This window comes from Mus pahari, chromosome 8 (genome assembly GCF_900095145.1).
Source record: "Mus pahari chromosome 8, PAHARI_EIJ_v1.1, whole genome shotgun sequence".
Taxonomy (NCBI): domain Eukaryota; kingdom Metazoa; phylum Chordata; class Mammalia; order Rodentia; family Muridae; genus Mus; species Mus pahari.
Genome location: NC_034597.1, coordinates 11,480,953 through 11,504,837, shown reverse-complemented (window position 1 = coordinate 11,504,837; position 23,885 = coordinate 11,480,953). Strand labels below are relative to the sequence as shown.

General features: G+C 41.9%; 1 protein-coding gene across 2 annotated transcripts in view; it reads left to right on the top strand.

Annotated features, from left to right (window-relative positions):
• Gng2 (G protein subunit gamma 2) overlaps window positions 1-20,497 on the top strand; it is a 97,149-nt gene extending 76,652 nt beyond the window's left edge. For both annotated transcript variants that reach the window (XM_021203083.2, XM_021203081.2), the window contains 2 exons: window positions 5,489-5,604; window positions 20,027-20,497. In XM_021203083.2, coding sequence (XP_021058742.1) covers window positions 5,518-5,604; window positions 20,027-20,155 — 216 coding nt within the window. In that variant the 5' untranslated portion in view covers window positions 5,489-5,517 and the 3' untranslated portion in view covers window positions 20,156-20,497. The remainder of the gene's footprint in view (window positions 1-5,488; window positions 5,605-20,026) is intronic.
• Window positions 20,498-23,885: the final 3,388 nt, after the last annotated feature.

Here is a 23,885-nt window from a genome sequence, read left to right as displayed (position 1 = left end):
GAAGAAAAATAGAGGAGGAGTGGATGGGGCCGGGTGGTGGGGTGGGGGTGGGGAAGGGAGACTGGCAGGAGAGGAAGTAGGGCAAACTGTGGATGGAACGTAATAGATGAAAGGAGAATACATTTTAACTTTTTAAAAAATATGTGGGCAGTAAATTCCAAAAGAAGGCAAGAGAACCATCATTTCCCCAGTGGAAAGATGCCCAACCACACTGATAACAGAAATGCAAATCTAAGAAAACAACAAAATAATACTAAGATAACTAACTACTATTGAAAAAGCAATATCAGAAAATACCAAATTTGGATAGCATGTATGGAAATTAGAACTCTTAAGCACTGTCGGTGAAATATAAAATGGCATAGTCATGCTGGAAACCAGTATGATAGTAACAAACACAGACTGTATACTGTTTATCACATATACTTATATATTATTATATCTTTGTATATTTATGCATTCTTGTTATGTTATTATATATTTGTATATCCTTTATTCTGTTTTTATATATCTTATAGTTTTACTTCTATTTATATATTTATATCTTTACATATATACTTAATCTGAAATTCCCGTTTGAATTCTACCCTAAGAGGTTGAAAGCATGGTATGGAAGAGGTATGTAAATGCCTATCTTCATAGCAGTGTTCAAAATAGCTAAAATATGGAAGTAACCAAAACGTCCCTCAAGAAATAAATGGATTTTTAAGCTGTGATACTACACACACACACACACACACACACACACACACACACACACACACACAAAATAAGTTATAAGAGAAAGAACATTTGATGTACATTGCATCCTTCATAAATCTTTAAGCCATCATGCTATGTTATTTATTTATTTATTTATTCATTCATTCTCTCATTCTTAATTGAAACAAATTTTATACAATATACTCCCCCAGTTCCTCCTGGATTCTTCCTACCCACCTACCCAACTTTATGTTCTTTTCCTCTTCTTTAAACAAAACAAAACAAAACAGAACAAAACAAAACACACATGCATAAACACACAAAAGACCAACAGGACAAAAAATGCCCAGACAAAGAAAAATGAGACAAAAAATTTACAAAAGTACCAGATAGTTTGTTTTGTGTTAGCCAACTACACCTATGCATGGGGAAGGGGTCTGCCATGACGTGTGGTTAATATTCTTAGTCAGACTCCATTGGAGAGAGCTGATTTTTCCTTTGTCAGTGGGTATCTACAGGAAATAGCTTCTTGGATAGGGTTTGCAGCCTTCATCTACCTCTCCGTCTAAAGTGCTGGTATCCCTTCTGGATTGAACCCGCGTAGGCCTTGTGCAAGCTGCCATAGACCAGTCTCTGATAGTATGTTCATCAGTCCTGATGTGTCTGGAAGACACTGTTTCCTTGGCGTCAACCATCACCTGTGGCTCTAACAGTCTTTCCATCTCCTCTTCCACATAGATCCTTGAAGAGAGGACTTTGATGAAAACACCCCAGTTAGGACTAAGTGTTCCAAAGTCTCTTACTCTCTGCACCATGTCCATCCGTGAGTGAGACACTGATCTGTGGGTATAGCAGAATGACATTAGGAGCCATTTTATCGTTATGTTCCTTCAGCAGAATAGTGGTATTAAGTTTTCCTCTAGGTTCATGCCCTATCTATTCTCAAGTTCTGGGCCACTTTAACAGTATTAGCTATGGGTTCCATCTCATGGAGTCAGCCTAAAATTGAATTAGAAAGTAGTTGATTATTCTTAACGTCCCCAAAGTTGGTCAGGTTCCAATTCCTATAACACGTGAATACACAGCAAAAGCAACTTCAGATCGCAGATGAAATCAAGGCTCTTGTTCATCTGACCTAAAAAGAAGAAGAATATCTGGGGTGAGCTGAGAAGTCACATTGGAATTACAAGGATCCTGGCAGAGGTAGACAGAATAGGAATTAGAGTCAAGAGAGATATGGCTTCTCAGAAGGTCAAGGCAGTGATCTGAGAAGGATTCAGCTCACCTTCTCCAGCCATGAAGAATTCCCTGGAAGACATGAAAAACTGGAAATGAGTTCTTTCTTAGACCACCACCCTCCAGGAGGAGTCCTGCCTCCTCTCTTTACACCTAGACTTTAGCCTAGTGAGACCCATTCCATACCTCTACTGTCCAGAAGTGCAAGATAATTTTCTGCTATTTTGGTAGCTGAGTGAATGTGCATGACAATTCTTACTACTGCAGTAAAACTGCACTCACTAAATCTGTCCTCTCCGGAGCAAGAAAAAGCACCAGGATACAGACTCGCATAGAATCCAAAAAGACAAGAGTGGAGCACTTAATCAGTTGCCGATTTGGTGGCCAGCAGGAGGGAAACTCTTAATAGCAGTGCTATAATCAAGATACCCGTAGCTTCTCTATTACATAAAAGGTGGCCAGTTCACAGCTAGTGTGGTATCTTTACACTGGCCCAGAGAGATGGCTCAGAAGTTAAGAGTACCTGTTGCTCTTCCAGGGGACTTGAGTTCAGTTCCCAGACCTAACTCAGGTGATGCCTGTAACTTCAGTTCTAGGACATCGGTCATTCTCTTTCAATCTCCACATGTACATACATACATGTGCAAATACACATGAATGTTTTTTAAATGGGTCTATTTTTTTTTTTTTAAAGAAAGGGTACAGCCCTAAAACTTAAAAACAGAGAAAAAAAAATGCAGATTCTTCCTGCTCGTCCTGGAATATGGAAGATGGCCAGAAACAGGAGAGACATGAGAGTGAGGGATAACTCCTTCTCACGGACGTCATTGCTGTGTCTCATCAGCTGAGGCTGGGATGACCATATCAAGTAGCAAAGGGAGGCTAGAGAATGGATCATTCAGCAGACAAGCCCCAGCTAGGGTCCAGGCTTCCGGTAGTCTTGGAAACAGAAGACTGTGGGCTTGAGAAATGGCTAAGTTGGTAAAGTGCTTACCACACAAGCATGAAGTCCAGAACCTGTGTAAAAGTTTGGGGTACAGGGGCAGGCACCTGTAATCCCATGACTGGAAGGATCCTTAGGGCTCAGTGGCCAGGTAGCCTAGAAGAATCAGTAAATGCTGTTTTCAAAAAATGTCTCAAAACATTAGGTAATGAACAGTTGACATTGACCTTTAGCCTACAACACACACACACACACACACACACACACACACACACACACACACACACGCACGGCGCATGAGCATACACAAACAGGTAAAACACATATGCATAAGAAAAGAAATAGAAAGAAAAGATACCATTACTAGGAAAGGGTACTGGGGACAAATTATGGTCTGCACTTCAGGTTGCTGTGTGATTTAGTTTCAATTCAATGCTGCAGAATAGCTGGCCAGACTTCCAAATCCCTTTCAGGCCCAGTGAAGGTTCAGTAATCCTATGATTATCTGCACTCGAGTGTAATGAATGAATTCTCGTTCAGCAGAAACGTTAGCTTCATAGAAGAGTGTCCAGGGACTTGGAGATCATGGCTGTTTTTATCAGGCGGGCTGGAAGTCAATACTCTGTCTTGGCTTTACAAACTTTTGCTAGGCTGTCAAAGGTTTATTGGGTTTTGGACATATAATATCCCTGTGCAATGACTAGGTTCTTAACCATGATGATGAACCATCACAGTTTTTAATTTCATGTGAGTGTGTGTGTGTGTGTGTGTGTGTGTGTGTCCCAGACACACATGTGAAGGTCTGAGGACCACTGGCAGGAATCATTATTTCTCTTCTTCCACCATGTGGGCCTTCAGGGGATTGAACCTAGCTCGTCAGGCAGCAAGTTCATTTACCCATTCAATTGTCTCTCAAGCCCCAGCCTTCTTTTTTTTTTTTTTTTTTTTTGACATGAATTTCTCCCTCACTTTACCTTCAAGTGTCTGATGGTAGTGTGGAGCTCCTTGTTTCTTCAGACATAGCTTCAATTTCTCTCTCACTGTGCTGTCTCCAAACCCTTTGAAACAAAGTTGAGGGAACAGTTAATTGCCTTCCCGTTGACACTGCAAATGTTGGGCGGGCTGTTTTCAGCATTCATTATAAACTGTCTCAGAAGGAATTTCACAGAGAATTATATGAAATGTCCTCTTTTATCTTGAAGAATTATGCACGGAAAAATACCAAAGAGATAATTTATAAACTTTTGTTCTTCATACTAAAGAGATCACTTACAGTCTTTTTTTGAAGTGGTGGGTAAAATTGTCTATGACCTATTATGTGTTATTCTTCATCCCTTGGGTTTCCTATGTACCCTTGTTCGTTTTTGAGAATAACCTGATCTGGTTCCATTCTTACATAAAAACGGTTCCCAAAGTGAGCCAGCATCTTAGCTTTTAATATAATGGGTCCAGAACAAGAGTGGACCAGTGTTGACCTCTGCCATGTGCTGTGTTTCATTTCCTGGGCCTGGCACTCTAGTTAAATTAACGCTCTTGGATATTGCTACCCTATCAAATGTCAGTAACCTCCAGGGACAGCTTTAAATGATCGTCGTGTAGAACCTTGATGAGAAGCCAGACCCAATCAAGAGCTGGGNGAGGATACCACCAAACATGAAACAGAATGAGTTTTAAAAATAAGAAAAAAAAGAGAGAGAGAGAGAGAAGTAAGAGGGCAAACAGTAAGATGATCTGATAGCCAAGAAAGAATTAGAAGAGAAATACAATTTAAGATAGGTTTGAAAGCGTGTGGGAGCTATGCCACAGGAGCGGGGCTGGGAGCTCCGGCAGAGACATTGTCGCTTGATCTACACTGGCAGAGAACTCCCCTTTCAAAGCACAAGGGCACACTTTAGCATTTGAGACACGGTTCTATCTCCCCTGGACACTGTGGCTGTGTCCCTGAAGGACTAAGAAAAACAACTGGGAGCAAAGAGCTGGGAACTCAGACACAGGTCAGAGAGTATTTAGGGACTTTTCTTCACAATGTGCAGTTCAGTGGCATTGGAAAGTCAGCCCCCACACTCCCTACCGCCCCTGCTGTTGCAGTTTAGTATCTCTGTGGTAAGCAGTTCGAGGTGGTCACAGCTGAACAGCAGAGTAGAGCTTGCTGCTGATAGAATATTGGAAATAGTGTTGAGAACTGAAGGAAAATTGAATTTGCCCTTGTTTGTTCTGTTCAGCTTTCTTCTCATTCTCTTAAGGACGCGTCACCCAACCCCAGACAATAGAGAACCCACACCCACAGCAGCCACACAGTAATGGTGTGTACCAGAACGCTACCAATTCCAGGGCATTTTATAAATTAAATTAAGGTGATTTAATATCATATATACATGTGTGTGTATATATCGGTGCATTTTATTCTGCCAGACTAGGTGAATTCTTTGGGGCAGGGAAGAAATGGGAAATCAATGCCTTCGAGTTATACATGATGCTGACTGGGATACAGGTGGTTGGAGAATCGGGCCAGGTTACCAGCAGTGTTTTGAGGTCCACCAGTTGTGAAGAAATGCATGTCTGGCAGCTTGTGAATTCTCTGATGCAGTCTTCCTCCGTGTTTTCTAGAGTGTCTGAAGACCCCATCCAACTCTCCAATGGCCAGCAACAACACCGCCAGCATAGCACAAGCCAGGAAGCTGGTAGAACAGCTGAAGATGGAAGCCAACATCGACAGGATAAAGGTGGGGATGACGGAATCTGTAGCCCATCTAACTTGACTAAGGAGCAAATGTCTCGCAGCCAACTGCCATTTGACTGATTTTCTGCAGAGATGGGTAATATCAGAAAGAATATGAGAGAGTTCTAACAATTCCACTGATACTAATTTTTCTAAGGTCTCTTTGCTTTCTTGAGGATTCTCCAACATCAAATGATGATATGCATTGAAGTGGGGTCCCTATGTTGAGTCAGAAACAATCCAGGCAGTGGTGGCACATGGCTTTAATCTCCATGCTTGGATGGCAGAGGCAGGTGGATCTCTGTGTTAGAAGCCAGCCTGATCTACAGAGCGAGTTCCAGGACAGCCAAGGCTACACAGAGAAACCCTGTCTTTTTTTTTTCTTTCATTTTTTTATTATGTATTTACTGCATTTACATTTCAAATGCTATCCCCAAGGTTCCCTATACCCCCCTTTGCTCCCCTACCCACCCACTCCCACTTCTTGGCCCTGGTGTTCCCCTGTACTGGGGCATATAAAGTTTGCAAGACCAAGAGGCCTCTCTTCCCAATGATGGCAGATTAGGCCATCTTCTGCTACATATGCAGCTAGAGACACGAGCTCTGGGGGTACTGGTTAATTCATATTGTTGTTCCACCTATAAGGTTGCAGCCCCCTTCAGCTCCTTGGGTACTTTCTCTAGCTCCTCCATTGGGGGCATTGTGCTCCATCCAATAGCTGATTGTGAGCATCCACTTCTGTGTTTGCCAGGCACTGGCATAGCCTCACAAGAGATAGCTATATCAGGGTTCTTTCAGCAAAATCTTGCTGGTGTATGTGGTGTCTGTGTTTGGTGGCTGATTATGGAATAGACCCCTGGGTGGGGCAGTTTCTGGATGGTCCATCCTTACGTCTCAGCTCCAAACTTTGTCGCTGTAACTCCTTCCATGGGTGTTTAGTTCCCAATTCTAAGAAGGGGCATAGTGTCCTTATTTTGGTCTTCATTCTTCTTGAGTTTCATGAGTTTAACAAATTGTATCTTGGGTATTCTAAGTTTCTGGGCTAATATCCTCTTATCAGTGAGTGCATATCATGTGAGTTCTTTTGTGATTGGGTTACCTCACTAAGGATGATAGCCTCCAGATCCATCTATTTGCTGAGGAATTTTATAAATTCATTGTTTTTAATAACTGAGTAGTACTCCGTTGTGTAAATGTACCACATTTTCTGTATCATTCCTCTGAGAAACCCTGTCTTAAAAAGCATAAACAAGCAAACAAATAAATACCACAGCAAAAGAAAGATGGGCTTGCTCTGAGTTCCAGCCAAAGCAAAGAGTGAGCACTTGAGACATCAATCCACTAGCCAACTCCCAGACCCAATAAAGATCTTCTCATTTTGGGTTCTAACTTTTTCTGTCCCATTCAGTATCTCAAATTTAGTGCTGATTTTATGAATCTAATCTGTTTTATTCATTTATCACTGACAAGTTTTTCATCTTTATATCTTACTGATTTTTCTTCACACTTGGGGCCTAGGTAGACATTTCAGTGAATGAAGTACCTTCCTTCAAACATCTGGGCTTGAGTTTGGATCTCTAGCACGCCCATACAAAGTCAAATTTGGGTGCCTGCAAGATGGCTCAGTGGTAAAGTTGCTCAATAACAAGCCCAGCAATCTGAGTTCAAGCTCCAGAACCCACAGAGTAAAAGGAGAGAACTGACTCCCTCTGAGTTCCGCATGTGCACTGTGGTACACACGCGCACACGCGCACACACACACACACACGCACACACACACACATGCGCACACACACACACATGCGCACACACACACGTACACACACACGTACACACACACACACGTACATACACACACACACTTACCACATACACATTCTCATATTTGCACATACCACACACACACATACCACATACACACACACACTCATACACATACAGTCATACCACACATACTTACCACATACACACACTCACATACAAACGTATCACACACATACACACACACCACATACGCACACATCACATATTGATATACCACACACACACACACATACACACACATACACACATACCACACACACTTACCACATACATACACTCACATACAAACATATCACACACATACACACTCATACACACACATACACACACCACATACACACACCACATATACACACACATCACATACATTACATACACATAACACACACACACACACACACACACACACACACACACGGTAAGGAGGCACCATAAATAAGTGATGCAAAAAGAAAACATCCAAATGTGGTAGTGCTCAGAAACCGGTAGGTTTCAGGGACTCAACAGCCTGTCAATTAAAAGAAACAGAAAACTCTAGATTCAGTGAGAAACCCTGTTTCAAAACCTAAGGTTGGGAGAAATGGAGAAGGATATCCGGCACTTACCTCTGGCCTCCACATGCACATACAAAGTCATTCTTGTTCTCCTTAAAGAGCCAAGCTGAATGGATGTTTAAGGAAGATCAGTAATCCACTTTCTTTCATGCCCCAGATTTCAGCGTTACTGAGGCTACTTTAGATAAATCACGGTTCTCATTCAAACCCTTGGTGTATTTTGAATGTGAAGCTAGCTAGCCCCACTGTCACTGAATAGACAGCTATTATAGGTTGGTTGCCCGAATGGTAAATTTCTGTTGGTCACCACAATTTTACTTCCTCAGAAACACTTCAGGAAACAGGACTCAGAAACATATCTCATTGTACTAAAATAAAAATAGAACATTATTCCAAGTGCCTTTTTAAAGACCATGACATTTTTCTACTTTCTCTTCTTCTACACCTTAAAAAGTCCGGATCTGTCAGTAGATGCACTGGACTGAGCAGTAGGCAAGAAAATGTGACTCAGGACCCAAGTCCAGCCCATGCTGATTTTATAAATAAAGTATTATTGAAACACATGTATACTCATTCATTTACATTCTGTGGGTGGCTCCAGTCACACTCCGGCCATAAAATAGGGGTGTTAACAGAGATCACACAGCCCCCAAAACTCCAAATGGTGACCCTCTGTCCCTTTACAAAATGAGTCTGCTGGTTCCTGGTTTAGAGCAGTTGTTCTCTGCCCACTCTATGCTCACATCACTCAAAGGTCTCTATAAACAGATCAATTCCCAAAACATGCCAAAAGGAGTGCCAATTAAATCAGGGTCTCTTGGGTTTAGGGTTTAGGCATTAGTATTTTTTTTTTTTAATCTTCAGTTAATTCCAACATATAGCTACAGTTAAGGCCTGCTACCTCAGAGTAAGGGGTTTGAACCTCCTCCCTCTGTCTGCCCGGTCCTGGATAGTGAAGAGAGTGCTCATCTACCTTCATAAAGAAGCTAGGCAAATAGCCAGGACATTTTCCTTTGTAAACTCTGGCTCCTGGAGGTGGGCCACACCATCGTCCCTCTCTGTTTTCTGCAGTGTTAATTTCTCCTAGCTTGTGAATGAGACAAGGGCTCCTTCCCATGTGTTTTCTTCCTCTGTCACTCTCTGGTTCCTTCTCCTTCATTGCTTTTTCTTTTTCATTCCCTTACTGGGAAAAAAAACAAAAACAAAAAAAACAAAACAGAGACTGGTGGTCATTTTAACCTCTAGGAGAAGAGAGGTGACCCAGGGACTGCTGTATCAGCGACACTCATTTCCTTTATGAGGGACCGAGACAGTCCAGTTCAACTTGCTTCTGTCAGCTGTCAGTCACCCCTCACACTGCTGTCAAGAAAACTTTCCAGGAGAAAATTTCATTGTGTTCCTCTCCCACAGAGAACTTTATTATTCCATAGCTCCCCATTCATTAAACAACAAATCTCAAATGTTGATGGAACCCACAGAGTTCCCTTGCACATCTCTTCAGCTTCATGCCCTTTCTCTTGCCCACAGTGTCATATCAACCACCTTTGATTCCCTCAAAAGGAGACTCAAGAGCCTTGAACATCCTCCATTTCTCTCTTTCCACTCTCGATTTACTAATGAGAATGGCACTCCCTAAGAGGCATCCCATGAGGGAGCACAGGCTCCCTGAGGACTCAGGCCAATCAGCAGGTTCTCAAAGAAGCATTCCAGGACCTTCCCTGTGACGTTTAGATTTTTTCCATCTGTCCATTTGTTCATCTATTTGTCTAATAAATATTTTACTGAGATTTTTCTATGTTGCTGGCACTCATTAGGTTTGGAAGATAGACATGATCAGATAGGAGTCATGCCCTCAGTTATGTGAGGGGTAGACATGGAAGATACGAACATGACCTGCTATCAGAATAAGCAAAAATATCCAGGAAGGATAGTTTCCAAACATGTCAAAGCTAACTCTTGATTGCCCTTTGTAGAGACATAAATAAGTAGCTTCTAAGAGATTGGGGGGTGGAGGGGGCACATGCAAGGGTTAGCCCAAAGAACCATGCACACAGTGGCCACTACCCAAGTGATCTTCACAGTCACATCTGAGTCCTTCTTGATGTCATCAGACCTTCTGTTGATGGAAATACAGCAGCAGCCTGTACTCTGGCATTTGTTCTGTACCACACAGTCAGGCAGGCATGCTGTGGTGAAATGACAGATTATTTTTAGTTTCTCTGTTGGGTAACACAGTGACTATATTGACACCGTTCTCAGCTAGCTGGTTCAGGGATCCTTCAAGGGCTCTGAGATTTCTAACTGCTTCACTTACTTTTTAGGCCTGAGCCTTCCAGCAGCAAGAGGGGACTTTTGTTTGCTTGTTTGTTTTTGTTTTTCTCTAGACTGGGTTTTTCTGTGTATCGATGACTGTCCTGAAACTTGCTCTGTAGACCAGGCTGACCTTGAATTCACAGAGACCCACCTGCCTCTGTCTCCTGAGTGCTGGGATTAAAGGTGTGCCACCACTGCCTGGTTAAGAGGGGACTTTTAGGACAATGCCAGGCTTGTGATTTTCCACTTATAGCAGTTACCTCATCAAACAATAGCTTTCTGTGCATCTGGAAGAACCAGCTGTAGCTAAGGTGACCTGAGGAGGACCCTTGGTAAGAGGACTAGGGTGCAGCTACCACTGGAACTCCCAAAGATCCCATAAGCACGAAGTGCCTTATCCATCAGGTGGCCCCCTGAGTACCCAGCCTGCTCTATTGGACCTGAATAACACTTTTTAGTTTGAAACTTCTCTCTTTTTTTTAAGCTTTGTATCATTATGTCCTGGGAGATTCGGACTAATGGAACCCATATCCGTTCATAAGCCCAGGCATATATAAACGACCTTCCCAGCTGTTCTCTATTTCTTTGTTAACATTTCCTTCAAGGATAGGGAGTAAAGCCAGGGAGTCAAAGCAAAGGCACAGAGAGGGATTGTGACGGTGATGCTTGGATTTTTAAAGCAGGGAAAATGCAAAGCCTAATAGAGAAATAAGGGAAGGCTTATCTAAGAATGCAGGTGAGGGGCACATGCAGAAGTAGAGGACAGAGGGTTTCAGGGAGTATCTTATTATTACCATATTAGGACTTTTGGGGTATCAAACAGAAACCCAAAGCAAACTAACTTAAGCAGAAAGAGGGGATTAATTATACAAGACACAAGGTGTCTTAGAATAACAGGGGCAGAAATGCAGTGGAAGAGTCAGCAATTGAAGGGATGACTAGAGCCACTGGGAACTGTGAGTCCTCCAGGATGAGCCATTGCTTCTCCTGCCGTTTGTATTTCCTGGGAAGAGCGAATTTCTCAGCTGATTGGTGCATATGACAGATATGAGGGAGGCCACCCTCAGCTCCCAAGGTAACAGAAAGACTTGGCCACATTTTTTCCAGTTTCACCTCCATAGTCTGACATCTCTGGTTAGCAAGAATAAGACATCTCTAACTTTAATCACCTGCCATCAAAATCAAACTCAGCATAATATCCTGATTTCTAGGAATTAAGAATAAAAAAGGAGCCAGGAACTGTTGTAAGCTACAGTGATCTTTGAAAGTGGCCATTCTTAATGTTAAAAAGGAATCAAGAAGTAAGAGGGGGGAAAAAATCCAAGAAGTGAGCTAGTTAGATATGCATGGTGCTAGGGAATGAACACATAGCCTCGGTTTGGAGCTTTGTAAATATTTTTCCAGCATTTGAATTAAAAGCTTTAAAGTCCCTTCCTCAAAGTGGTATGTTCAATTTTATTAGGAAGAATAAGGTATACTCCTCTTTGTGGGTCAACTGAGAATATTTCCAAAGATGACAAAATCAGTAAAACATACAACAGCCTTATTCAAGTATGGCCAGCTTTAATTTATTGTACTTGCTAGAAATGAAGCAAAAGCTTTTCAATTAAATTCTGGTCTGCATTGATATGACTGAGAAACTTCTATTTGAGGAAGACTGATAAAACATTTAAGAACTCAGTAACTGTTGGTCCAGCACCAAGTATATACTTATCCCTGTGCATTTTACATTGCCACTGGGGAAGCACCATACACTAAGCATCTAAATCCGAAAACCTAAAACATTTCCAAATCCAAAACTTGCTAAGCACCAAGACAGTACCACCAGGGGAAACTTCCACACTTGATCTCAGTCGAAGGGTCATAGTAAAAACGTAAGCTCAATAAAAACACTATAAATCATTAATTTCAGGCTATATTCATGAGGTATGAAGTATAAATGAATTTTGTGTTTTGACTTGTGTCTTAGCCACACACACACACACAGAGACAGAGAGACAGACAGACACACACACACACACACATTCCATTTTTCATTAAAAAATATTTAAAGCACTGTGGTCCAAGATTTTGAGACCCTCAGTTTGTACCTTTTACAAAAGTTTAGAAGTTTTAAATCCCGAGAATTTTTTGAAATAGCCCAGTTATCAGTGAAAGCACAGTCTTCCTTACACACACACACACACACACACACGCACACACACACACACGCACGCACACGCGCACACGCACGACTATTAGCTAAGTCTGGTGGTGTAAGCTTGTAATATCAACTACACAAAAGACTGAAGCAACCCTGGGTAAGTGCATTAATGGAGGCAAACCAGCTGAGGACGTGACATCATGACTGATAACTTTTAGTGCACAGGCAACTTCCCATGGGCGGAGGCAATGACAGCCTGTCAGGGTGTGTTTCTTTGCTTGATGGCTCGTATGAATTCTGAGGCATCAATTTGAAGATGGAGCTCAATTTCAGGATGTAATAAAGATGGAACTGTAGCTTTTCATTCCATGTCAGTTTGACAGGCGGTCTGGCTTCTATCTTCATAGACAGCTGTCTCTTCTGCAATTTCTCAGAGACATCAAGGCATCTGTCTGCCTACAATAGTTTCTCTTTATTTCAGAGCTGATGGTTGTAGTCCGGAGGCTGTCTAGAGTCTCCCTCTCCTTACTCCTTGCTTTGAGTTTGGTGAGGTTACCTGTAACCTGGAGCTCAGCAGTTATCAGTCTGGGAAGATCAATGCTACAGTCAGAAGTAAACTCCTGGGCTAGAGAACGAGAAAGTTCAGTTACTGAAGTTCTTGCCACACGAGCTTGAAGACCTGAGTTTGAGCCTCAACCCAGACGTGACAGTGTGCACTTGTAATTCTAGCACACAGGAGACAGGCAGATCCTTGGAACTTACTGGTCAGCCACCCTGACTAATCAGAGCTCTCCAGACCAATAAGAACCCACTTTAAAAACAAAGCAGGGACTAAGCCATGCCCTGGCTTTAGCACTAAGAGCATTTGCTGTTCTTACAGAGGATCAGCGTTCAGTTCCCAGCACCTATGTCAAGCAACCCACAACTACCGGTGACTCCAGCTCTGGGAATTTGGTATCCACACTCATGTGGCATACACACACACACACACACACACACACATTCATAAATCTAAAAATGTGTTTTTTAAATGATGACATTCTTTCTTCTGTAAAGTTATTTTTTGTCCTGGAGACATGTCAGTTGACAAGTCACAAGTACAGTGACAAGGGCTTTTATTTTCCTACCATTTGGATAAGTTAAGAAAAGGGCCTACCACCTTCAAATGCTTTAATGTCTACTTCCTGCTACTAAGGACATTCTTCTCCATGATTATAGTGTAATGGGCAGAGTCAATAGTGGTACACATTTCCATTCTAATCGTGAGACCCCATTTAAATATGAAAAATGACCCCAATAATAATTTCTTTAGCAAAAGGACCTGACTGAAAATCCTGTCTTGCACTTAGCTGTCCTGTGTGACACAGCTCCTCTCAAGACCTTGACCCATTTTTAAGATTGTGGTCCATTTATTTTATACAAGGTCACTCAGTTTGGACTCGTCTGACGTTTCTTTCCTTTCGCTATGTGGGCCTTGTGGATCAAACTCAGACTGTGAGGTTTGGCGACAAAGACATTTACCCACTGAACGTTTTTGCTATCCCCCTTATCTGATATTTTGTTCTGATTAAATTCTAGTTAGAAAACCTTGACCATATAGAGTGTTTCTTTGTTACCCTCCTCCAAGTGGGACTTGATTTTAAGTTGTCACTTACTAGTGACATTAACTTTGATTATTGACTAAGGTGGCATCCTCAGTTTCTCCATAAGAAGCAATTCTTTTTCCCTTTGCAGTTCTTCAGTACCTTGAGATTTGGGAAAGGTAGCTCAAGATTGTGTAACTCTTTTCTTCCTCATAAAACATCCGGGTTTGTTTGTTTGTTTGTTTTTAATATATTTAATTATGTTGCTATGGGCTCCCCATTTAATCAATGGTTTATAATCTTTGTTAATTTATTACTTTATTTTATATGTACAGGTATTTTGCCTGCATGTATTTCTGTACACTCTGTGTGTGCCTGGCACTCAAGGAGGGCAGAGAGGGCACCAGATCCCCTATAAGCACCGATGTGGGTTCTGGGAACTGAACCCGGGTCTGCAGGAAGAACAGCCATACTTTTAACCACTCAACCATTTCTCTCTCCAGCTCCTGTCATCTATTATTTTGATCTTAAATTAGCACAGGCTAAAAGCTGGTTACTCTGTCCTTTGGGTGTGAATCCCTCATTCCTTTGAGCATTTGCCTAGTTTGGAGTAAAAGCAGGTTCTCCTCTTATTTCTTTCCCAGCCCTGGAGTTATCCTTTCCTCCAGGGAGCCCTGGTTCCTTAGAGAATGGTATTTAAGAACCAAGATCTGGATGTGCAATATGCTCATTGCTCACAGGTCCTCTTCCTGAACAGAGCTAGAAAATGCACGTACGTGTTCACATACAGACACACATAGATAGTCACACAAACTTCATGTCTGGTTTTTTTTTTTTAACTATGTCTGAATGTGTGTGAATTTATAACCACACATTTATACCCAAACCGCCAAGCCCTATTCTATACTGTAGGGTTAGTATCATTTTTAATTTCCACAATTATAACTTCCCCCATCTCCCTTCATCCCCTTCCCCTGCAGGGAACTGAGTTTCAACTCCACACCTCCCCTTCTCCACAGAAGATGTCTTGCTCATCCTTCGTGTCGCTCTTGATCATATTTTCTTTTCCTCTGTGTTTTCTTGGTCATATAGAGAATATTTGTAATAGCTACTTTGGAAACATCCCTGACCACACCAGTCAGTCATAAATCTTTTTGTTCCGACTAGTTTATCTCTTCCCTATGTTTAAACCCTCTTTGTTTGTTTGCTATTGACAACATTTTATGAACACTAGACACTGTGAAGTTGCCTGCAACTCTAGTTCCAAGGAATGCCATGCCCTCTTCTTGCCCCACAGGAATTTGTAAGAATACACCACTATTAGTTGAATGAAATACCTGTTCTCTAAGGTTCATTTGAGAATTTCTTTAGCATTGACCTCTTCCATGCGTCAGCACTGATACCACAATGATGAGTAAGACAGATAAGGTTCCCGCCCTCCCTCAGCATAGTGCTTGAAGGGTTAGAAAATAGTAAGCAACCAATGAACAGGCTCAGAAGGTTAATCACAGTGGGGAGGGATGTGGCTTCTGTGCGTGAGAAGAGTGCCCCACTTGGACAGAAAAGGATAAAGAAAGAGATCAATGAGTGCCCTATCAGGAGTCAGATTTCTGGAGGAAAAACAGGGGACCAGCTGCAGAGGATGTGTGGAAGGATGCTCACCAGAATCATATGCACACAACTGTAAGGCAGAGAGGACTCTGGGGTTTTCAAAATTAAAGGAGGGGGCTGGTGAGATGGCTCAGCAGTTAAGAGCACCGACTGCTCTTCCAAAGGTCCTGAGTTCAAATCCCAGCAACCACATGGTGGCTAACAACCATCTGTAACAAAAATCTGATCCCCTCTTCTGGAGTGTCTGAAGACATCTACAGTGTACACACATATAATAAATAAATAAATCTTTAAAAAAAATTAAAGGAGAAAAGTGTCAGGACATGAAAATGGAGAGGAGTGGGCTCTAAACATTCAAGACCCATAGGTTAGTATATTATGGTTTTGTTTCTACAAGGTATCATTGGGAAGAACTAATGGATTCAAATGGGGGATTAATTACATAAGCCAATGTGAACTTTTAAACTACCGTTGTAGTCACAGTATGGTGACAGGACTTGTGACAATTTCAAAAGCAAAGGAGTCATCCAGCTTCCTTTCTCATTTTGGTGTCCTTGACCCAACTGGCTGTCTGCTGAAGTTTTTGGTCCCTATCTCAGAATGATGCTTTTACATTACAGTAGAAGTGACTTATGTTGAAATACAGTTTATCAAAATATTTTTATAAGATATTTTAGATAATAGCACATCTCTAATAAATATTTTTAAAACCTATATAGTATATGTTAGGTTATAGATATGTTCCTTTATTTACAGTATCTAATACCATGCCTATAGCCATGAAGTGGGTGAATATTAGTACACTATTGAGAAATGAAGATGAGTGTAATATGATTGAAAATATCTGATTCTACTGACTGACTCGCTCTCTTGTACAGCTCATGTTTATAGTGAAAGGAGATGATAAATTTCCATTTGAGGTTAGTGAAAATAAAGGAATGATTTTAATCATTAAACTTCATAGACCACTCTTTAAATTCTATCCTCCGGCCCACTGGTGAACCCAGTTAAACACTTTTACCTAAGCGGCTATTTCAGTTGTCCCGGAAAGGATGGAGCTTCAGTCTATGGAGCTGACTGGAGATGACAGCAGGGATCTAAGCGTAGGATATTTCTGGACTGTTCTGAGGTTCAGAGAGAATCTTCATGGAACAACTAGGCCTATGAATATGAAAGAAATTGTGTTCATAGTGTTAGAAAGGATAACCCCAAAGCATGAGATCTAGGCAGAACATCACATAATTTACTGCAAGGTAAGGGACACAGGTGACAGTCTATGTAGAGACGAAATTAGGAACATGAACATTCACATTTGACTGCTTCTGAGCTGATACCTAAACCAAGCACTTCCTCAGTGAAACCTAGCATCCACACGCCCACTTTGAGGACAGTGCTGGACATGGCGGCACACATCTAGAACCTCAGTGCCTCAGAGACAGGAGAATCTAGTTTCACACCAGCCTGAGCTACATAGTAAGAGTCAGGGCAGCATAGGAAGATCCTGTCTCAAAAAGCAGCCAAACAAAGCATGAGGGTTTTAATAACTTACAGACTCATACGACTATTCTACAGATTAACTCCAACACTTGGCATAAAGTAGTTTGGACACATATCAAAGGCCGCAAATACCATCAACTATTCCAGCTGTTAGCAAAATTCTGATGTTGTGTTGGGTCATCATCTACAAGAGGAAACAAAATGTATTTTGAAAAGGAAATCACTCAGCATCATTTGTTCAAATATAAATTACGGACAGTTACATGTTATTAATGTCTCCTACTCTCGAATGTTCTGTGTCATAAAAAGCAGTTGAGGACTACAGAAATGACTCGGTGGTTAAGAGCACTGGCTGCTCTTCCAGAAGACCAGGGTTTGGTTCCCAGCACCTAGGTGGCAGCTCCCAACAGTCTGTAACTCCAGTCCCCGAGGATCCAGTGCCCTCTTCTTCCCCCCCTGGAGCACTGCATACACGGAGTGCACAGACATGCACACAGTCAGACACTCACACACATAAACCGAAAATAAAATCTCAAGTAAAAAGTGCTTCAGGAATTTCAGGCTATGTGTTTTGTGCGAGCATCATGGATGAGTAGGTGTGGCTGGTACCACACCTCTTCCTAACAAATGTGAGTTTGGTAGACTCTGCTACTTAGCAGTTACACTCCTGTTTAACGCATTTATGCCTATTACTCAAATAAGTAAAAGTCATAGGAAAAAAATGGTTGCAATTTCTCTTCAAAGTCTGACCTTTGCCCTCATTTGGAGGAGCCATGGCTAGAACAGTCCATCTCCTTTTATTTTGTCATCATCAAGTTTAGGAAAGATGCATGAAGAATTAGTTTCCACCTTCGGTGGAACTAGCCAGACGTTTGAGTAGTTTGCATGCAGGTCCGAGTTCTTCTGCCACATATGTGGCTGCCTGCCTGTGAACAAGCTCCTGGAATCTGCTGATCCAAAGCTTCTATCTGATGATTTTTACTGATGCATTGTCACAGAGATAGGAAGAAAAAGATGCTTGATGGACATGTCTACCATTCACGTTAGAATGGGCTTTGTTTGTAGGTATAAGCAAGTTAGTAGGAGGTCACACTGAGTAGGCCACACCCTAACACAAAGACAGACTGATTTGAACAACAAAGAGACGAATACCAACCTGTTAATCATAAAACTGGTGTGGTTGTAAGTGATGGGCATCTAATCCACTTGATCCTCAGACAAAAGGGTGTGGCCATTGATCCATTCATGGAAACTTGTGAATTAGGCAGGGAGGTCATAATTATTGGTTCAAATGGACAGAGAAGAAGAGGGAAGAGTGCCTGGCAAGTCATGCATTGATGTGTGTGTGTGGTGATATGCCTGGCTGTAGGCATCCTTAGGAGAATTCCAAAAGCAGGGGCAGAGCTATAGAAAGATAGCAGTGTTTTATATTATTTGTGATTATTGTGGAAGATGTTTCCCTAGTTTCTTTCTCAACCTGTTTATCCTTTGTGTAGAGAAAGGCCACTGATTTGTTTGAGTTAATTTTATATCCAGATACTTTGCTGAAGTTGTTTATCAGGTTTAGGAGTTTCTCTGGTGGAATTTTTGGGGTCACTTAAGTATTCTATCATATCACCTGCAAATAGTGATATTTTGACTTCTTCCTTTCCAATTTGTATCCCTTTGATCTCCTTTTGTTGTCTAATTGCTCTTGCTAGGACTTCAAGCACTATATTGAATAGGTAGGGAGAGAGTGGGCAGCCTTGTCTAGTCCCTGATTTTAGTGGGATTGCTTCAAGTTTCTCTCCATCTAGTGTGATGTTGGCTACTGTTCTGCTGTAGATTGCTTTTACTATGTTTGGGTATGGGCCTTGAATTCCTGATCTTTCCAAGACTTTTATCATGAAGGGGTGTTGGATTTTGTCATATGCTTTCTCAGCATCTAATGAGATGATCATACGGTTTTTTTTTTTACTTTGAGTTTGTTTATATAGTAGATTATGTTGATGAATTTTCATATACTGAACCATCCCTGCATCCCTGGGACGAATTCTACTTGATAATGATGAATGATCTTAATGATTGGTTCTAGGATTTGGTTTAGTCACGGGGATCAAACCACCAACCAAAGAGTACACATGGTGGGACTCATGGCTCCAGCTGCATATGTAGCAGAGGATGACCTAGTTAGTCATCAATGGGAGGAGAGGCCCTTGATCCTGTGAAGGCTCTATGCCCCAGTGTAAGGGAATGCCAGGGCCAGGAAGTGGGAGTGGGTGGGTGGGTGAACAGGAGAGGGGGGAGAGGATAGGGGTTTTCAGAGGGGAAACCAGGAAAGAGGATAACATTTGAAATGCACATAAAGAAAATATCTAATAAAAGAGAGAAAGAGAGAGAAGAAAGAAAGAAAGAAAGAAAGAAAGAAAGAAAGAAAGAAAGAAAGAAAGAAAGAAAGAAAGAGAAAGCAGTGGCTATCCTGTGTAAAGAGCATCCTTTACGTGGGATTGAATGTCTTTCCTGGGTTATCTCACTTGTATAATCCTGCCACCAGTCACCAGTGCTGGGACTCAGGTGCAGCCCCGAGGTATCATGGTACAAAGATATAAGGAGACAGTTGACTTTTGCGTGGTGATTCCAGAGTTAAGCGGCTCTTCTGTTTGAGGCCCTGAGTGCTTCGCTCCTGGATTCCCACCTGCCAGCAACAGCTCTGTCAGCTTAGTTTTAGTGACAACCCCGTCTACACATCAGGAAGCAGAGCTTATGCAGGTGGGGCACAGCCCTTCACTTAGGTCCTCTGGCTTAGCCGGATGAGCTCCAAAGGTGGTGGAGCCCAACAACGCTGGGGTCCCGAGTGGCTGAGTGGTGGTGTTTGGGTCCGCGCCTGTCTGTCCTCTCAGATGTTTCTGCCTTCCTTTGTAGGTGTCCAAGGCAGCTGCTGATTTGATGGCTTACTGCGAGGCACATGCCAAGGAAGACCCTCTGCTGACCCCAGTCCCGGCCTCAGAAAACCCCTTTCGGGAGAAGAAGTTCTTCTGCGCCATCCTTTAAGTCTCTGAGAGGAGGCTGAAGAGTGTTGGGGCTCCTGGGACACACATGTAGAGTTCCTAGCAAAGTGGGCATCTTTCTGTCCACAGCATTTAAAGAGAGGAAGGAGAACCATCCTGCACACTCCGGGCTGTGCATGTTTAAAGAACTGTCCCCTTATGAGAATGAAAGCTGATTCTGTGTCCCAACTTTAGAGATCTGACCCTGAAGACCGGCCTGGAGGAGGGAAATGTATAAAAAAATGAGAATGGTATCTCTTCTTTTATGCTGTCCCTCTAAGACCTTACATTTCTGCTTCATATTTATAAACAAAATAAACATTAAAGCCGGTGTCCTGAGCTGAGATATGGCTGACATTCTGGGAATGAGAATTGTCTTTCAAACACCCTCTGATAAGCTGTCGCCCCGTGTAGCCACAGTCCAGTTTAATGGTTTCCATGTGTAGTCTTTTGTGCCTTTTTCTTTTCCTTCCCTTTCTTCTCTTTTAGAGGGCTGAGGGAATAAGACTGGGTTTATATGTTAGACTCAACTCCAAGGAGGAGTGAACGCTGAAATGTTTAGTAAGGATTTCTTCATGAGAATAACAACAAGAAAATAGAAAGAAATACACACACACACACACACACACACACACACACACACACACACACACACCAATACCGGCTCTCTGTGTTCTCTTACCACTATTCTTAGTATTTGTATATGACAGTTTTGATTCTGCGAGTTAAAAGTGAACCACGTGTTGTGACCGGTGCTTCCATATCTCTGTGGTAGTTTGTGAGTAATACTGCATGAACATGTCCCTACATCGCATCCATTCAGAAGTTTTGTTGTTCAGCTATAAAGCTAAGAAAAGAAGTGAGAGGAAAAAGAGGCCAGAGAGGAAAAAAAAAATCCTCTGTATTTTGAAAATTGGGATCACTTCAGCGCCTTAGCCATGCCTGAAATACCTCCTAGTGAACTATGGTAGAAGTGTCTCTTGACAGGTCCCCAGTCCACAGCCTTTGGGCTTACCCAGGATCCGGGGCAGCACAGTTACCCCACGCTGGAGACCAGGCAGGGATCCACGATGACCTGGGGAGGCACTGTCAGAACAGCATCTCGTTCCCACGTTCCAGGAACCGTGGAAAGCATATGCAAAAGAACAGTTTCCATGTTCATCACTAGACAACCATGCTTTAGCTCAAGCATCAGAAGAAATAAACCCACAGCTCCAAGGGAGGTAGACAGCATCAGAGTGCTTGTTGTTTGAGAGACAAAGTCCCTGAATTGTGCTCTACCAACCCTCGCAGTTGGCTCTCCTTCCAGCTCACTCCCCCAAGATCTCAAAGCATTCTCTGCTTCGCTCTCCATCCCTGTTTGTCAGAGCCTCACCGCCCTATTTACAGCTTCCTTTGGCTAGCGCACTCCTCCCACAGTAAGACATTGAAACCGAGTTTTTTTCATTACAGTTGTATGCTCCATCAGTAACGGAAGGCCTCAGCTGCCTTCAGACTTTCTGTCATCTACCCAGTCAAAGAAAGCCTCTTAAGCGTCTTTTGGTTTTCAGATCCTCAAAGGCCACTAAATCCAAGAAAAATTTCTTCTCTCCTCTTACCATTCTCTTCCTCGTGGTTTAAAAGTTGGTGGTACTTTTAAAGGAAAGAGAAGGTAAAAAGAATTCCTATGGCAAGAACACATTTTACAAATAGATTTGATAAGATATTTCTCTTAACTCTTTTATGGGCTTTCAGCTAAAGGAGTTAACTATGTCCAATTAAAGTTTAGACCTGGGATGGGAGAAAAGAGGGTACCGGAATGATTATCAATGTACGAATGCAGTTCTTTAGCCAGAAACTTCTGTTCTGGTGGGTCTCGGGGGTTTGTTATAGTTTGTGGGGTGCTCATGAAGATTTAATGGTAAAACAAAACAAAACAAAACAGACAGACAGACAGACAAAAAGAACCACTGTCAGTCTTTACAGAACTGCACTATAATTCAATTAAGAATACGGAGGAATCAGCCGAAAGTATCACACATTCAGAGTGAGCTGACATGAATCTGTGTTCACATGTCAACAACTGCAACTGGGGCACTCTGTGCTGGTTGGGGGTGGGGGTGGAGGTATATGAGGAGGATTCCAGACTTCTGTGCAAATTTAGATCTCTGAAGCAATTACAGTGGAGACACAATCTTTAGGATGCCCCTTATACAGGCCTAACAATCAAAACTTCAGAATTTGCAAATGACTTGTGAGCATGCTTACAGAATAAAAAGGCAGGAAACTCTATCCTCTTCCACATAGAAGTTTCAGGAAAACATCTTTTTTTACAATTTCATATCTTTCAGTATGGAGCTATAGCTGGAATCAGTTTTGACTTATTGATGTTTGTATTTATTAAAGGGAAAAGGTTTTGTTTACTTGGCTCTCCAAAGAGCTTAATTCTTCTTTTCAACGTGAACTGTCATTGTCACCAGCATAATTTTATCTTGGGCTAACTAATAGGAAACTTCAGTTTAACTGTTTAAGGCCCTCATTTCTATATACCTAGATAACAATTACAATCTGCCATGGAATTAATAATTAATGTCATACTTATAATGCAGTGTCTATTAGAATACCTGAACCATTTTTAATATCAACTCCAATTAAAATGTTTTTACATTTAAAGGTAAAATACAATTTAAATCATTGGATTTAAGGGGATGTATCATACTTTTTTCCCATATGCTTATATTCACATGGTGAGTTTTGAGAAAATCAAGCTGGTGACCTTTAGTGAATTTTTTTAATGCTTTTTTCTTTTTCCTTGGTGTTTATTTCTAGCTGCTCCTGCAAATGATGAATTATTATGTGTATATTACTGTCTCACAGCCCAACAATTGTACAATTGTTCAGAGCTTAACACTTTTCCTGTAATAAGATCTGTGGAATTCGTCTTTAAAGAGGGGAAAACAGAAAATGGGGGGGTCTTGTGTTTGGGTGGGGTTTTTGCTTTTGGGTTTTTTTGGTTGGTTGGTTGGTTGGGGTTATTTTGTTTTGTGTTGTGTTTTGTTTTTTTCAAGACAGGGTCTTACTATGTGGCTCTGGCTGTCCTGGAACTTGTTCTGTAGACCAGGTTGGCCTCAAATTCAGAGATTCTCCCTGCCTCTGACTCAAGAATAAAGGCATGAGCCACCACGCCCAGCTTAGAAATGTTAAAGCAGGAAAACCTGAATGTGATGTGCACATCTTTATCCCACATGAACTGTGTATTTGTTTTAATAAATGGAATTTTCAGATTCATTTCCTACGGGGTCACTTTCATTGCAAAGACCTGTGGACCACCTCCCACATCAGTACTGATTTAAGAGGGACCTGGAAATACAGAATGTTGGGGAAACGAAGAAAGTTATTTTCTTTAGGAGTCTGTTCATAGCAGATTTACCTGGCGCTGTGTAGGACTCCTCTCCCTTCGTCACTGTGCCTCATGTATAGCCCTTGGGAATGGAGAAATACTGGAGGGAGGGTCTTCAGAGTCCTGCAGGCTAGAGAGAGAGAAAGAGCAATTGATGTATGGAGATTTTAACTTGCTGTAGCTGCACAATAGTGCCACCCCACCCCCACCCCACTCAGAGGTTGTTATTCTCTGTCTGTGATTTCACAACTATACTAGAGAAGACAGAGCCCTCAGATTCTAGATTCAGTCAACAAAGCTTCTCCCCCCAGGACGGGAATTGAACCTATGGTTGCATAAATGCTGAGAAAGCTCA